The sequence below is a fragment of the Magnolia sinica genome, chromosome 2 (genome assembly GCF_029962835.1).
Source record: "Magnolia sinica isolate HGM2019 chromosome 2, MsV1, whole genome shotgun sequence".
Classification (NCBI taxonomy): domain Eukaryota; kingdom Viridiplantae; phylum Streptophyta; class Magnoliopsida; order Magnoliales; family Magnoliaceae; genus Magnolia; species Magnolia sinica.
In genome coordinates this window covers 136,542,987-136,560,851 of record NC_080574.1, presented here as the reverse complement: position 1 = coordinate 136,560,851, position 17,865 = coordinate 136,542,987, and the positions used below count along the sequence as shown (strand labels likewise).

Genomic DNA, 17,865 nt, shown 5'->3' with positions numbered 1-17,865 from the left:
TGCTTATGTTAAGCAAACGTGTTTGTTTTAAATTCCGTCTTCGTGTTAAGTGCTTACTGCCTTATAGATTTTCTAGATTTTTACTTATCACTGATATTATCTTCACTACTCCATTTCCCCGTACTGTTTATTTAAAGCCTCATCAACTTCCTTCTCTTCCATGTATCCGCCAGAGATCATTGCAGCTATTTTAGCTTGTTTAGGTTTACTAATTATGTGCTTATATGTTTGTTGTCATTTCATGTGTCTTAAACCTGTCAGCCAACAAGGATAGTCCCGTCGCCAGCTTCTTTGCCATATCCGATTAAGGCATTGTCTGGAATATCTCTTGCAGCAGAAATATCCACGATTGGGAGATTGGCGAATACACTCATCTTCTCGATTGCTTAAACACTGCGTCCCCGAATCAGATGGAACCCGATAAAATCGTCCGGCCTCAGGATAAATCTTCTTGCTTTTCGGTTAAATCCTTGTATTCGGTCCTTGATTCCATCCCCTCCCCTGCTTCCTTGATCTCTCCATTTATCTGGAAATATCCAGCCCTCCCAAAGTTTATCTGCTTCACTTGGCTTGCTTCTAAGAATCGGATCCTCACGATTGACAATTTTAAAAAAAAAGGTATGCAGCTCGCCAATATGTGTCTTTGCTGTATGGGCAGTGAGGAATCTATCGATCGCTTGTTGGTTCACTGTCCCTTGATCTCCATGATCTGGGAGGACTTCTTTGTCAGATTTAACATCAGCGGATGCGTGCCGGGTACTGCTTTTCACTTATTGGCCTATTGCCATGGTTTCAAACTGGGTAAAATCAAATCCAGGATTTGGAGAATGGCTATTATCGCAATCTGGTGGGCAGTTTGGAAGGAGAGGAATGACAGATGTTTCAACAACTCTCAATCTTCAGTTCAAGTTGTGGGCTCCGTGGCGAAAAAGTTACTTATTGAATGGGCAGCTAATGTCTCGTCTCTTAAGGATTTCAATTTTCTGTTTTTAGGTTTATAGTCTTTTTTCTGTTTGTTTTCTGCCATCTCGGCAGCCCCTGTTGTTTCCTTTTTCCTTTTTTAATATATTCCCGTTGCTTCTGAAAAAAAATTAAAAAAAATTGTTATCTTTAGTTTCTTTTGGTGTTTGTCCCACCCATCTTGCTACAAAACCATTCTAGAGTCTTTTTATTTATTTTTTATTTTTTTAAAATTTATTTTAGATCAATGAAGAAATTTTATTAGCACCACTCAAATGAGGATAAAGAGATTTTTATCAAAGAAACTCCAAGGGGTATAGAATACACCCTAACAAGGGAAATGCCCACGCTTTCATTACAGTGAGGCCCTTCCAAACTCATTCAATATATCAGTAGTACAACACCCCACAAATTTCTGAAGGGATTTTGCCCAAAAGTCCCAAAAGACACCATTGATGATCACCATGGCCGCCACCACCATCTTCTATCAACTTTCTCCCTTTGCCTCCAATGTCCTCCATGCCTCTAATTGTAACCCATCGACGTCAGCAAAGACCATGCCATGCCAAATTGATTGGCACACCACCCCGAAATTGCAAATGTGAATGAACAATGGATAAGTCAGTCTCCTAGTTCTTAATGAACATCAACATCTGTTGATTATGATTTTCTCTGTTGTGCAACTGATCAATTGTGTGGACTTTTTTGTTTTTTGTGTGTGTGCCTACTAGCCAACCAAATGCCATAACAACTTTCGCTCCCCATAACCAAGTCGTTGGAGCCATTCTCCCACCTTTCTCCTCTGTGAAATAAGCATAGAATGATCTAAATAAGAAGCTCCCATTCTTCTCCCACTTCCACATTCTTCTGTCCTGTCCTTCCAGATTAAACCTAACCAATGAGTTCTCCTCCTGTAGGCATCTTCTAAAGAGAGGCAGCTAGACAGTTCAGTCTTGATTGTACCATAAAACTTGATCACCTTAGCCTCTTTATGAGTGACCAAACTAGAGTATCAAACTCATGCATAAAGGCACATCACCACACCATTCATCTTCCCAAATTCTGATGTGTCTTTAATCTCCTACCTTGAATCCAATGCCTGGCTGGGCTGTAAAGAGTGTCAATTCTGTGCATAAAGGCACATCACTGCACCAATCATCTTCCCAATTTCTGATGTGCCCACCATCCCCTACCTTGGATCCAATACCCTGACCATATAAGTTTTCGTTCTCAAAATGATTTCTCAAACCCTCGAGCATGGAGTGTTAGTATCTTGAAGATGAAGCAGCGCGCCATTCATCTTCCCGCAAGCTTTGTTTGAATGACACAAGTTTTTTCCACTAAGAACATGCTCACTCCATTTTAACTGGTGATATTTTCTGTTTCTTCCAATCCTTGCAATAGGAACTCCCTTTCTAATCTTTCCAACTTACCAATTACACTAGCAGGACATTGGAATTGTAGCAAATAATATATTGGCATGGGAATTGGGAAGCTTTGATGAGTGTAATACACCCACTCAACCAAGGCACTTTCCTTTCCAAGCCAATAGTCGTTGTTGAACTCTTTTGATCACCAGATCCCACAAGCGTTTAGAGGGGTTTCCAACGTATAATGGCATTCTAAGATAGGTGGGCAGTAAGAGAGCCAACCTTGCACTTAAGAATCTTTGCCAACTCAACAATCTCTATAAACCATCTTGATGCCCAATAGATCACTTTTGGAGTGGTAAATTTTCAGACCATAGACTGCCTTAAGGAATCTCAAAATGCACTTCAGATTTGCCAGTTGATGTCTGCTTGGGTTATAAAAAATCAATGTGCCGTCATCAATGCAAAGGCAAATTATGGAAGCCTAAATGATTTGAATCCCTTGACGAGACCTTCCATCCTTCTGTTTTACATCATTTTACTCAAAGCCTCTACAACAGTTCAATGTTCAGAGTATCGGTATCGTAACATGTATCAATTGGGGGGGGGGGGGGGGGGCGGGGGGGATAAATCGGCATTGCTGATATTCAGAAAAAATATTGACGGTATTTGGAACACTATGGAGATAAATGAGGAGAATGCATCCTCGGCCTTAGTCTCCCCCGTCAGTCCAAATGAGCCTTTTGGCAATTCATTCACAACCACCAAAAAAAGTATTGCAAATGAGATACGATCCTTCATCCAAACCCTTCACCTAAGTGCAAAACCAATTTTTCTGAGCAATGCAGCTTTTAAACTCGCACTTAACATGATCGTAAGCTTTTTCTTAAGTCCATTTTACTACATAATTCTGGTAGCCCTGTTTTATGCCTTTAAACGATGCACTTATGTGCCACCCGACGCACTGTTCAAAATCTGGTGACCTTAACAAAATCCTCTTAAGGATTGAGAGAGAATATAATTATAGGACCCAAAACACTGCGGAATCTAGAAGCTAGATCCTTAGGATTTTTTATTTTTATTATTATTTTTTAATTTAATTTTATTTTTTTGTGGGGGGTATGAACTTCGATGTGCAGGGCTGGTACTTTGTTGACCTACCTTGGGTTCCGTACGTGTGTGGGGAAACCATCCAAGCATTTGTAGGATGCTGTGGTCAAAACAGTAGAGCATAAACTTTTAGCTTGGAAAAGCAGGTGCTTGTCTTTGGGTGGCTGCATCACTCTCATTAAGACTGCTTTATCCAACAGGCCTATCTTCTATGTGCCCTCTTTAGATGCCCGATCAATGATATCAATAGAATTAGAAGTCCAGAGAGACTTCTTATGTCAATGTTGGGATTGTTTAAAGAAAATTAATCTGGTGGGATAGAATGAGATCAGTTTTCCCCAATCAAATGGGGAGTGGGGACCAAAGATCTCAAAGCTATGAATCAAGCCTTGTGCAGGAAATGATTTTGGAGGTTTGGGTTAGAGGAAAACAAGTATGACAACAAGTCATCACTTGCAAGCAAGGTATCCCGTATCGGTATCGGTTGGAAAACGGTGCCCTCCTATACCGATACGGATACGGGGGCGTAACAGCCCGTAATGGTGCAAAATTTTTTTTGCCAAAAAAATATGAAAAAATATGGATTAAATCCGGAATATTCTAAGCATTCCAAATATGCATTCATTTATAAATTGGAATATGTTTATGGTGGTATAACGGTCCACTCTTTGGTGAGAAGTTGTATCGGATTGTCTGATGAATTTATGAACCAGACAACCTGGATTTGACTGCAAAACTCATATATTTAATTTTCTAACTATTTACTATCAATGATAGATATATTAGAATGAATGTAATATGAAAATATCTTATATGTGTAGGTGTTTGTAGTTATTTTTCATAATTCATAAAAAAATATAAAATGACAATAACAATCTATAAAATGAACATTAACATGTTCTACTATGATTAAAACATCATATTCTACCATTAAAAGATTCAAACATTCAATAAAAAATAATTTTTCGAATTAAAAAACAAGGGCCAAAAATAGTGCGCAAATAGAAAAAAATTATAAAAAAATATAAAGTGATAACAAAAATCTGTAAAATGGACATTAATATCTTCTATTATGATTAACACATCATATTATACCATTAAAACAACAAAACATTGAATAAAAAGTATAAATACCTATTTTTGAGGAATTTATGGAAAATGGCCCACAGAGCTTCGAATCAAGAAAATCCTAAATATAAGTTGTTTTTATTTGTAATATCAAGCTAAGAGTGGTCGAAAATAGCAATAGAATGATTTATGAAGAGTTTAGAAGAAAGAAGTTTAAAAAAAAGTGAAAAAATAGACCTTAAAAAGCAAAAAAAAAGGGAAAAGGGGGGGGGGGGGCGGGCATTTTTTGACCGTTACGCCCTGTAACGGCCGTTACAGTTAAAGAATCCGGGGGGTGACGGTTACGGTCCCGTATCGCGTAACAGCCACGGCTGATATGCCTGTATCATAACGGATACAGGACACCCTGCTTGCAAGCGTAGTGTCTAGAATGGAGGTTGGTTCATTTGTCCATCGTTGCTTTGTAGGACCTTTGGATTCTAGAAGGCAGTGATTAGTGGTGGGGTTTTTTTAGGTTGGAGATGGTGCTTGGTTAAGGTTTTGGGAAGGCACTTGGGATGGTAATTCTCCTTTCTACATTGATTACCCTAGGTTATATTTCATTGCTTCCGATCAACATGCATTTATTAGTCAAAGTTTCAATGAGGGCCAAGAGGGATGTGGGTCTGGTCTAGTCTCTGCACTTTTGCAGAAACCTCAAGGATGATGAGATTGAGTTCATTGGCCTCACCAATCGTATTTGTGAATTCTGCCTCTCTCCTGCAATGGATAGTTGGCGTTGGAAGTTAGCCTCATTGGGGGAGCTTTACCATGAAATATTGTTATTGTCTCCTTTGTGGGGTTGGTACTCGTGTTGTCCTCTCCCTAGACTATCTGATCTGGCATTTCTCGTGTCTTCCCAGGGTTGTTCCTTTTGTTTGGGATGTGGGAAAAAGAAGATCCTTTCTATTGACAACCTATGGAAGAGAAATATGATGCTCATGAATGGGTGAATAATGTGCTTTAAGAATGTGGACTTAGTTGATGACCATTTGATTCATTGTGAGTTTACCTCTACTGTCAGAGTGATCTCCTGATTCTCATCAGTATCTCCTGGGATGTGCCTAGTTCTGTGGGCGACCTTATTTTATCTCGGGGTGAAGGGGTTGTAGTCAAATGGAAAAAGTCTCGTTGGTAGCTCTCTTTATCGGTGATTTGCTGGTTGTTGTGGAAAGAACAGAACAATTACCCTTTTAATGGCCATCTAGAATTCAATGAGGCAACCATCCTTAAGGATAAGGTCAAAGTTGTACCTTGGGCAATCGGGATGAACATTTGTTAGAAGGATGAATTTGTGGTTGTCTAGCTAACTCCTTGTGATTGTGTTTGAGGCAGGAGTGCTTTTGGGTTGGTTCTCACCTTTTCGTTGCCCCCTTGTTTTCCTTCTCCCTTTATTTGGTTTAATTAACATCTATTGTTGCCGTTCAAAGGAAAATGTATCTGTCATGCTACATGGATGCATTGGCATATTGAGGTTTTTCCAGTTGCAATATCTAACATCTACTTGTGTTTATCCAACTTATCCATAAGCTTAATCTTCTTATGATGATGCTTGCACATTGAACAATTTATCATTTCACAACCATCATGATAGTTGTGGTTGCGTACCTTGCAAGTTGCGTCTCTTTTTCTTGTTGTATAATTGAAAACTATTTTATATATTCATGCTTAAAGTAGATTTTAGATGGCCTTGTTACATTGTTGAATTTCTATTTCATTGAATGTTGTCATTGTTTCATTGATTGTTAGCTGAAGCCATTCTGTTGGAGGATTCTAATGTGTGGAAGACACATGGAAAAACGTTCGAGATGTGGGTTTGCCCACTCGTGTACTCACTTATCAATCATTGCAGTGATACGATTCTGAGGTATTCTATCACTCCCAAATTATTCTTGTAACTTGAAACTTTTTAGTGTTGATTTGATTGGAGCTTTTGTATCGATGGTTTAACTGTTTATATACCACTTGTAGGTTGTGTCAAGATATAGTTCTCCTGAAGGCAGAAGTGGCTGAGCTTCTGTTTCCAGTTGTTCTTGTACACCTAGCAGGAAAGAAGGATTTGAATTCAGACCTTTGCCAATTAATCTCCATGCAGGTCGAATGAGCCGTTCTTCATGATCTTCAATATTTACTGGAAGTTGTTTGGTATTTGTTTGTTATGCACAACAGTATTCTTGGCTTTGTCTTCTGGTTTAAGCATTTTTATGCATGTGCTTGATAACATTCTGTTACTAATATGATATTTCTTCTATTTCATTTATTGTGCTAGTCTAATACTTCAGATTTATTTATTTATTTATTTATTATTATTATTATTTTTTAAAAAAAAAAATTTAAAATCAAAAGAGCACCCTCACATGTCTTAGTTGAAATGCATTAGTAATGTGTTTGTTGCAAGGAGATTATTCTTTTGATATAATATATGGTTTTGCTGTTTCTGACTTTTGCACCTGTATAATATTTAAAGCTTTAAATCAGATATCGGAGATGTTTTGAATAACAGAAAAGTTTTCTCAATATGTCAAGGTTATTTTGCAATGCTTGATCCTAAAACTATTGTTGATTGAAGTAAATCCACTATATTGTGGTTGTATGGATAGTTGAACTTGTAAGATAGATTATTTTGCATTTGATTACTGTGCAGGTTCAAGAAAATATCTTCACAGAATCCAATGACTTGGTAAAATCAGTTCAGGTTATGTTGGATGCACTGAATGAGCTTCGACTACATTATGTCGTTGAAAGAGCAGATACATCTTCGGCACCATCCAAGCGAGAAAGTGCAAAGGTAATTTTGATATTAAACAATGTTATACACAGTTTGTAGCTCAATTTTCCTAGGTCTTGCAAGCATCATAGTTCGTGCATAAAATACAGTAATTTCTTTTAAGGCGATGTAAAATTCCATGTGTGATAAGAAATCAGAAACAAGAAACACAAAAATATCAACAAAGGAAATAGGTTCCCACAGATGAGACCTAGCCCTATCATTTAGGTAGGGGTTGGAAGCCATTATATACACACACACACACACACACACACACACACACACACACACACATATGACAAATGTGAGACTAAACCCTTAAGAAAAAATACGTACTGAGAAATTATAGTCTCCTGATGCTCCAATTGGCACAAGTGGCACATTTGATTAGGGGATTATTATTGATGAATCCATGGGTCAACATTGATGGTGGAGACCCCTAAAATATTCCACATTAGAAGATCCTACCCATCCATCGTGTCTTTTTTTTTTTTTTTTTGAACCATTGCTATATTTTCTTTCTTAACCGCCTATGTGTAGGCATTGATCAATGGTTTCGGATTTTCCAAACTGGGAGACTTTGGGAACATCCCTCATCCATGAAGAAACCCATCATATCAATGGTTTGGATCTGGGGAGAGTTTAAAGGAATGAAGATAGCTTGGTTAAATTCACTTTCTTGAATCCGGTTGGAGTGGCTTCCTCAAATTGAGTGGATATTTTGGCCATCAAAGTAACCACGGATGTGTTGCCGGGTTGGTGGCCTTTGAGGGGTTCTCGCAATGTGATTGTTTGGGCTTCTAGAAAATGTCTGCCTCCATGGAAGTTCGCCTTCATCTTAAATGAATTAAGAATGTTGTCTCACTCGTTGGAGATTGTTTATAATTTGGTTAATCGTGTCAAACAACCATTCACTCCAAAAGCTTAAGCTGTCAGAGTGTGGTGTATCAATGTATATCAAGGGACTTTATCACTTCAACACCCCCCCGCACGTGCAAGGTGGGAACTCCGCACGGGAACATATTGACGAAGGTGGAGGGACATTCACACCATAAATAGGCCGGGCTTAATTTCCCCGTCCTTGGGCCGGACCTGATTTTCCTGACCCCCCATGGGAGAATAATATAGTAGCGAGGCATATTTGCTGCTCTCGAGATTTGAACATAGGACCTTCCGCTTTGATACCATGTCAAACAACCATTCACTCCAAAAGCTTAAGCTGTCAGAGTGTGGTGTATCAATGTATATCAAGGGACTTTATCACTTCAACAAATCGTGAGTCCAACTCTATCGATGATTTGTTGGCAGAGGAAAATGCCCATAGAACACCCCCACAACACCCGCGTTACATCAAATTAATCCAATTGACATCAAATCTTCCTTCCTACAGAATAATTGTGGCCATATTTGTCCGTCTATCTGCACAATCGGAAGAGGGGTAGGAACTCTTTATACGGGCTACCTCAGTGGAGAATTCAATTTCTTCCTCCCTAATGTGCCCATAAAAGCAGGGAGACTAGGCCAGCTCATTTCTCCTTGTGCTAAAGCATTGTAGACCATTTGCTGCTCCAAAGGATCCAGGGAAATCATGACATGCCTACATTGGGCCTAACTTTGCTCCATTGACCACTGCCCACCTCCAGAACCACCTTTCTCAAGAAAACCATGAGGCCTCCTGCCACAACCTTCCAAATAGTCGATGTATAGTTGTGACCATTGTTCGAAATATCTCCGATATTATCTTTATCTCGAACTCAGCGATATCGATAACATTGTTAGCGATACCGATAACGCTAGTAGTATAAGAAATTCCAGGTATTAGCAATGTATCGCTAAGTATCGCCAACGTACCAATATCGCTAATGTAATTGCCAATATTTTCAACTATGTAAATTCTAGGTGTCGCTTGTATTGCCAATGCATCAGTATTGCGAAAGTATCACCAATATTTTTGACTATGTAAATTCTAGGTAAAGCTTGTATCATAAGTGTATTGACGATATTTCAATATTATCGCCAACGAATTGATATCATCAAAATTTTATTTATTAGAAATTTTTTTATTTCGTGGGCACATGGTTGTATGTAGTGTTCAATTTGTCATTGATAATAATGATAATATCTCAATATTATCAATATCGTAACATGTGCGATATTGGGACCACAATCTTCCATTTTATTTCCAATTGTTTATGATTTCTTGGTGAAATATCGTCTGTTGTTGATATTTTGCAATATCGATGGATGTTTGGATGGAAGGTTGGAATGATTTCTTACAACAAGACATGTTTTTAAAGCCCCACTAATGGAAACTTGTTATTTATGTATTCTTTTTGTAAATTTTTTATTTTTAAATATGTAAATATGTACATTTTAACATCTCCTAAAGTTTCGCTGAAAATTCCATTGTTTTTCCCATGTTTCCCCACATTTCCGGTTGTCAGCAATATTATCGGCGATATTGATATTGTTTCCGTATCTTTGGCCAATGAAACTTGTAGCGATACCGATACTTCGAACACTGGTTGTGACAATGGTAATGTAGTATTGTAGTCCACTGCCTAAGGCTGACATTCCTTGCTCCACTCCACTAGATGAAACTTCTTTTTATCCTCCTTGCTTTGCCATAGGAAGTTCCTATAGAGTTTATTTATCTTGTTGATGACACTTAAAGTACATTGGAAAAGGGACATGTAGTACATAGGCATGTTGGATGGAGCAGCTTTATTAGAGTTAATAGATCACTCATGCACAGATACCTATTTTTTGAAGAAGATAATCTACGCTCTACTCTTTGCAGAACAATGTCCCATAAACACTTGGCCAGGTTTTTCAATACAGAACAGGAGCCCCTGATACGATGCCAGAAGCTTGCCAACCTTACAGCCAAACTTAGATGCCTGGCCTTCACATCATCCTCCCCCAATTGGACGCCAATCAACTCACTCTTATGCAAATAAAATTTTCTGACCAGAAACTGCTAAGAACCTCAGGACCCTTGAATATTAGCAACCTGATCAGTTTTCGCCTCAGAACACAAGAGTGCCAGAAGCTTGGAAATGATTTATGGCAATGGCCATTCATATTGGTTTTTGAGCATGATCTGCAGTTGTTTCACACATGTTACTTCTATATCAAATATGGGCTTCTTCTTCTCCTCTTTTTTTTTTTTTACTTTTTCTTTTTGCCTAGTCATTATGTAGGTTCTCCTAAAATCCTCTTTCATCTGTCCTGTTGTTTTGGAGGACATGGACATATGATTGTTCTAGTTCTTTAACTCAATAGACAACTTTACTTTGTTCTACCACCATGTCCCTTAGGAATTTATAATATTTCATTGACTGCTTTATAAGATTTTCGTTTTATTAGTGATGATGATGGACATGTATATTGGTTTTTTATTTGCTAAGTACAGTATATTCTGGTCTTGCAGCATGCTAAGCCTTCCAGTTATAGTTCAAGGTCCCGTTGCGCATCTGAAAAATCAAAAGATGCATCAACTAGACAGAATGCAGGGATCATGTTGAGTTCATCATGGAAGAAGGTAATCACAATGGGAATGTCTGATATATGTATCGTCCTTTATGAATTACTGCAGTGAAATATCCAATCCTTGATCAGCTTATGCTATTTTAGAGGTGGATTGTTAAGGCAAAGATAATATGCTGCATTTCTTTAAATTAGCGAATAAGTTTGAACCAAATGGTTGCAGCCATAATATGTTTTTGTTACTTTTCTTTTCCTTGGTAGGCTTGTTCGTTCTGATTAGAATATCATTAGTTTCTTTTGTTTAGGTGTTTTAGTAATGCTTGTACTATTGTTTCATTTCTAACTTTACCATTCCCAAAACTCTCCTGTATAAATTACATTAGAATGGATACAAATTCCATTTTATGTTTCTTTTTTCATGGAGAAACGAGATTCTAAGACTTGGTATTTATAGTCGACATGGTCATGACTGAAAAAGAACTAACTCACTTGAATCATGTCAACTCCCCCCTTTTTGAGAATTCCAATGAAAATCTGATTATTAGATTTTTCATGTCTAATTTTAATTTCAGATCAACAAACGGTTGCACACTTGTTTTCAGCTCCTTCAAGTTACTGTCTTCTTCAAGAAAAGAAAAGGCTTTTTAAGTTTGCATTCACTTCTTTCCAAATTACAATTCAAATCACCCGTCAAAATATATAGAAAGGCATGTGTTTGACAAGATATTGATCTATGCCTGAGTTTACTTTCTCCATTTCTCAAGAAACTCCTAGTCACTGATTCCCTTTGTTCAAAGATCAGTCCATTTTAATTTTGTCCAAGTTAATCCCCGATACCCTCGTAAAAAATCAGGGTTATAGTGGTAATGGAAATTAGCCTGAGCTTTGTGTCTAGGTGACTCACTGATCCAGGGATTCTTGTTCTAGAGCAAGATTATATGTGAGAGAATGTTGCTTTATCTCTAAGAGGCCAAAAAACCCAAATATATACACAATAAAAGGGACACGTGTCACGATATAATTGGCATGTGTCTTTTACAATATACAATATACACATCTCTAACATAATCGACCGTCATCTGGCATAATAAATTCATGGGATGACGTGCAACTGTAATGATTTCAGCACATCTTGACTGTTTATGCTGAAATAATAGTTCATGCTTTAACATGACACTGTTTGATTTTATTTTATTTTATTCTTTTAACAGTTACATGATAGATACAGCATTAGTTGATTATGATGATGTTTGAAGTCTGGAATACTTTATGGATTAATGATTATCTATCGTGTTGTGATCAATCTTTTCCCTTTGAATCTTAATATTCCCCACTTTCATATTGTTGAATGGGACTTGTCCGTTATTGTATTTGCTCTGACAGTTTATGGTGTTGCAAGGTGTACTGGCTTTCGATCGATTATCTTGTGGTTGCTAATTCAGCAATTGTGAGTATCACTCTCAATTTGCAACAAAACTTTCCACATAAAATGTGTTTAGAATCCACTCATGTATGTGCTGAATGAATGCAGGAAAGCATGTTCACATGCATGTATGAACGTAGGTTATTCACATGTTGTAGGGATCTTATTTTGAATGGTTGACTAATATTTTGATCTAATCCTTATTTTGAATGGTTGACTAATCCACTTGTACACACAAAAGTGATGTAGGACACATGATTTAATGCTAGCATACAACGTGGAGATTATGAAAGAGTACATAAAGTAATTCAATTAACAAAAGATGCTAATCCACAAAGTAATTAAGAGTAAACAATAGGCGATAAAATCCCATTTAACCTGAATCATATAATGCTAATAAATCACATAAATCAATTAAAACTAGGCCCAGTGGAAGTATAGAACTTTCAATTTAGCATAGGCACGTTCCACACTCAAGGGACAGATTTGTAGGTTTTATTATTAGGGTTAGGAAGAGGAAAATCTAAAATTTTGAAAATTAGGATTTATGGGAATTGAGGATTTTAGAATTAGGGTTTTTAGAAATTGGAAAAAATAGAAAATAGGGGATATAGTGTTTAGGGTAGGGTTATGGATGGAGAATCAAGGGGTTTTGATGGGGGAAGCAGGGGAAAATTAAATGATTGAGCGTTTGTCCATACGGTCAGCATAGGAGCTCGCACGTGTGGGTCGTTGGATAGGGTTTTTTTGGGTCCTCAATGGTTGATTTCGGTCGGGGTTGAAGAAAAAGATGATTTGGATGGTCTTAGATAGAAAGGGAAGAAGAGAGATGAAGTTTTGGGGAAAATACATCTTTTGGATAGAAAGGAAGAGAGAAGGAAGATGATAAATGGAAGCCTCGCACCTCTGTTGAATAGGGAATGGAATCACTCCACACCCCAGCTCCAAATCACATGAAGTATTCTTCAAATCACATGAAGAAGAGAAAACACAAGGTTTTTTTTTTTTTTTCAAAATTATGGCATTAGGGCTTCACACACCCATATTTCTCATAAATATAAAATATACCAAAAATAACGAAGCATGTAAATAATCTAAACAACTAAACTATTTTGTGGCCTATGGGGTCCACGATCAAGATGTTCAATGATGATGATCCAACGGTCCGATTATCATATCCATTAAGCTCATATATGCAACCCATGTGCATCTTCCCAATGTAGGGTCTTCAAAGATGCATGAACATGCTGATGGGGTCTTCAACGTGGCTAAGAATGTGAATTGAGCCAAGTGGGCCCCATGTAATGGTTGTCTAGCCATAAGGAGACTGGCTCAGCCTTCCTCCTCTGGTATGGTGCTCGGATGTCCTCATCACAAAGAAGAAGATTGTTGGTTTTCATCACCTGGGGAAACCCATCACCTTTACGAAACCCTTCCTTACAACCCAATGCCTGTAGGAACCCCTCCATCATACAAATGTTGATGCAGCTAACCCCCTGAGAAATTGGGGCATCTAGCATCGACACCACTATATTCTCTATTCCTCCCTTTTTTCAAATCAATTGCTTCGTTCTCTATTGAGTCCTATCCCTTTATATTCCGAGACACAATCTTCTTGGCAACTGAATCTGCTTTCGACCCCTGTTCATCCTGCTCAATGAGGTAGTAGCTTCCTCTGTCCTACCTTTTCTGTCATAATTTACAGATGAAATCATATGCTGGATGCCCCTGACCATTCTACCTTTCAATTGTGATTCAAATTCACAGTTTCCCATCTCTTTTCTTTAGCTTTTGGAAGCAATCCAACATTTCCCTTTCACTGCTGTCAAATCCTGCCCTCGGGATTTTGCACTGGGCCACCCCTTAGTGACATTGTTGACGAGGAAATTGCAATGCTTTTCATATTTCAGTTCCATAACTATATACTCGAATTTCCAGCAGCTCTTTGAAAAGTAAGCTGGTGACAACTTCTACACTTCAAAGTCTTTCATCTACCTTATATTTTTATTTGATGGCTTAAACATGCAATAGATGCATCCACAATGTGCCTGTTCTTGTTTGAAATTTTAGTATGTACATGTGTACCTTGTATTTTTTTTTTCGATCAACATTCCTTTTATCTATGCTTATTTGCATATTCGTGTGTGCAATAGTTAGAGAAAGAAGGTTTATGTGCATGTGTATATTGATTTTCTTCTTCGTCTTTCACATGCCCCTGTATTGTAATCTCCTCCTGATGGCTACATTTACTTGGCAGCATTGTGGCTCATACTTCACCTCCGTTATGTATTTGGAGCATTGGTGTGAAGATCATTTTAACAGCCTGACATTGGGAGACCCTGATTTTTCCCATATTGAAACTGTTAGTATTGAACTAACTGCTATGCTTTTCCCCTTTTCCACATTACTTCAGGTCTTGACCTTTTATATGCTTTAAGTGTGAGGGAAATTATAGGGATCAATTTTTTGACCGATTGAAGTACGGGGGAAATTTTTCATGACTTACAATGTTAAATTATATCGATCAATTTTTTCAAGTTCATGATCTGACTCACCACCTTACATGCAATTTTTCCAGCTGCCACCCCACATTGAATTACTAGTTGCAGCGGTCACACAAATCAATGAACCTGACAGCATATATGGGATCATCCAATCACATAAGGTGAATTGTTTTATCATAGTCGCATGAATTTTGTTTTGGTTTTGTACTGCAATCTTCAGGCTTAGGAATTGATCCAGTACTGTAATAGGATGAAGCTTTATTTGGCATGTATTTGCTAAGAAGAGGGAATGTTTATCAAGTAGCATTTTATTTATGGGCTATCTGCGGAAGTACTCTTTTAGTCCTGTTTAGTTAATGGAATTAGCACTCTTACCAGCAGCCTTAGCTTTGCCTGTACCACTAGTTTGCCGAAGTTTGAATATGCTGCTTGTTCAGAGATGGGGGTGGTATGAGCAGATCAGATCCCACCACACCCTTGTTTCAGAAAACTAATTGAGGTCCACCTTTCACCTACTTCTAGTTAAAGCCTCACAAACCTAGTTTGCTCCTCCACAACATCTTTGTTTTGATTTGGTTCCAACTCTACTGAATGTTGAATCTCAAAGGATTGGAGCTATTAATCCTAGGGCTGTAAATGGGTACCTGGACCCATAGGTATCCGTTCTACCCTACTCGATTTTTATAGGTCTATGTCCCATTTATTAGACCCATTAAGAAATCGGGTCAGTTTCAGGTTTCACCTTTTGGACCTGTTGAAAACTGGGTTCAGTGGGTTTTGGGCCGGGTCCATGCATGGTCCTGGTTAAAGTGGGTTGGGTTGGGCCTAGTCGGGTCTGGGTCAGGTCCAATTAGTTTTTATGGTAAATTTATATATATTTTTATATATGTTGTTTATTCTGGCAAAAGAAAGAGGCTTCCTTAGCCACACACATGTACAAGAGCCCATTTCCACAACATGACATGAAAAAGTGGCAAATGTGTTTGCAACCTGTTAGTGTGCACACAGATTTGTGTACACCTGAGGTGTGCATAGATCCCTGTGCACCTGCAATGTACTGTATAAGAAGATTAGGCTTAGGTTTCCTAATTATGTTTAGTTTCTATCTTCTCAGTCTCTTAATTGTAATTAGGGTGAAATTAAGTTTATTAATAAAGGGCTATGGAAGGAAAGGGAATACAAGTAACACCCTTTTCTCTTCCTCTTCTCTCCCTCTTCTCTTACTTCATCTAAGCTTTCACAACCTAATGCATCCATTGGGCGGGCCCAACCATGGAAATGCTCTTATTTGTCCTGAACCCAAGTCAAAATCTTGATCCAAAGACCTCATGTATTTGGTGAGTACCTGAACCCGATTGGATTGAGGTCCAAGTCTTCAAGAACCCGCAGCTGGCAAGACCTGGACAGGTACTATAGATCCTGACCCATTTACAGTCTTAATTAATCCCATAGATCCTCCTCATACATAAGTATTCCAAAATTGTTACAAAACGGCCGTTATGTAATGGTAACAATGGTAGCCGTTACAAAATGGTAACAGTGGTAACCATTAACTGTTATGGGAAAAATGGCCCGTAGCAGTCCATTACAAGGCTGAAACATTTTTTTTTTTTCCAAAAAAGAAAACGAAGAAAAGTTGTAACAGCCGTTACGGCCCGTATCGTAACAGTAACGGTGGTGACTGTTAGCATCATGGAATACCTTAGCCTCATAGGAGACCTCTGGATATAAGACTACGATCTTGATCTACTAATTTAGTAAAGTTCTGGAGATCTGTTGTGACTGCTCTTGGTTCTGAGTTCCATCGTGTTTTGAATGGAAAACCAAAAGAAAACTGTGAGATTGGAACTGCTGACATTACCTGAATGCTCGATCTTGCCAGCCATATTGAAGCTTGCTGGCAAATCTGCTTGCATCACAGCATGATTTGTCCATCCTACTGCAGATCTTCAAGGAACTGTTGCTTCTTCATATACTCGATGGACTGCCACTGCACTACCCTTAACTGGTTTCCATCATCTCCATGGGAGCCTCCGCTTTTGTACCAGACATAGGCAAGGAAACTATCTTAGACAACCATGAAAATGCTGAATGTAATCCTAAGATGGACCTGCTAAAATTTCCCCTGCAATAATGAAATCTGATGAATTAACAGCAAGAGGCGAATGCTTTTGTATCTTTACCTCAATCAACTCCACACCATGATGTGCATCTTTTGACTATAATTTTTGTACTATTCGTATTTTTTGTTGTTTCTGTGGTACTGATATTATTCAAATCCAGTTCTAATAAGCAAAATATCAAGGTAAGTTGATTTTTGTACATTATCTATGTGTAGATTACTTTAATAGCTTCCTCTCAATATGTTGCTTCTTTTTTTTTCCTGGCACTTCTTTGATATGGCTCATTGCTCCTCATATAAGAAGTGAGACCACTATAAGCATGGGACTGGAGAAGTGTCCTTGTCAATAGAGTTTTTGTAGGACTTACATATTTCATTGCTGGTTGAGGTGTCTTCACGACTTTCCCTTACGTGATAACTTTTGACAGCTGACATCTCAAATCATCACCTACGAGCACGAGGGGAATTGGAGCAAGGCACTTGAGTATTACGACTTACTTGTTAGAACAGCACCAATCAAACAAATGGATGGTTTGCCGGGTAATTCGTCAAGTGACTATTCTCAGGGAATCCATCAGCCAGCCTTCAACTCAGAAAACGAGAGAGGGAACCGGAAATCTTACAAAGGCCTCATGAGATCTTTGCAGCAAACAGGTTGTACTCATCTGCTGGATGTATATTGCCAAGGATTGACAACTCAGAAAGGCCAGTTTGAAAACGATTCAGAGTTCACTGAATTACAGGTTTTCTTCTACTTCTGATAATAAAAATAGTCTGGCCATTTAAAAAATATTAGCCGCACCGCATTTTGCTTGTTTTTGCTCTTGTACGCCATGACGCCCCCCCCCCCCCCCCCAAAAAAAAAAAAAAAGAAAAAAAGAAAAAGAAAAAAGAGAGGCAACTGCACGACAATATGGCACAAAAATCAGATCGGGCTGCTCATCAGTTGGGCCACACTGTTGGAATCACTAGGCAACTGATGGTCTGACTCAACATGCTGGTGTGGCCCATCT

At 38.3% G+C, this 17,865-nt stretch overlaps 1 protein-coding gene across 7 annotated transcripts in view; it reads left to right on the top strand.

Moving 5' to 3' along the window:
- The window catches only part of LOC131237824 (serine/threonine-protein kinase ATM), a 158,265-nt gene that overhangs the window by 104,722 nt on the left and 35,678 nt on the right, over positions 1–17,865 (top strand). For all 7 annotated transcript variants that reach the window (XR_009167429.1, XR_009167430.1, XM_058235830.1 and 4 more), the window contains 8 exons: positions 6,297–6,414; positions 6,519–6,642; positions 7,192–7,335; positions 10,748–10,858; positions 12,203–12,250; positions 14,484–14,588; positions 14,805–14,891; positions 17,281–17,595. Coding sequence is in view for 5 of the 7 variants with exons in the window: in XM_058235830.1 (XP_058091813.1) it covers positions 6,297–6,414; positions 6,519–6,642; positions 7,192–7,335; positions 10,748–10,858; positions 12,203–12,250; positions 14,484–14,588; positions 14,805–14,891; positions 17,281–17,595 (1,052 nt within the window). In the remaining 2 variants the exon portion in view is untranslated. The remainder of the gene's footprint in view (positions 1–6,296; positions 6,415–6,518; positions 6,643–7,191; positions 7,336–10,747; positions 10,859–12,202; positions 12,251–14,483; positions 14,589–14,804; positions 14,892–17,280; positions 17,596–17,865) is intronic.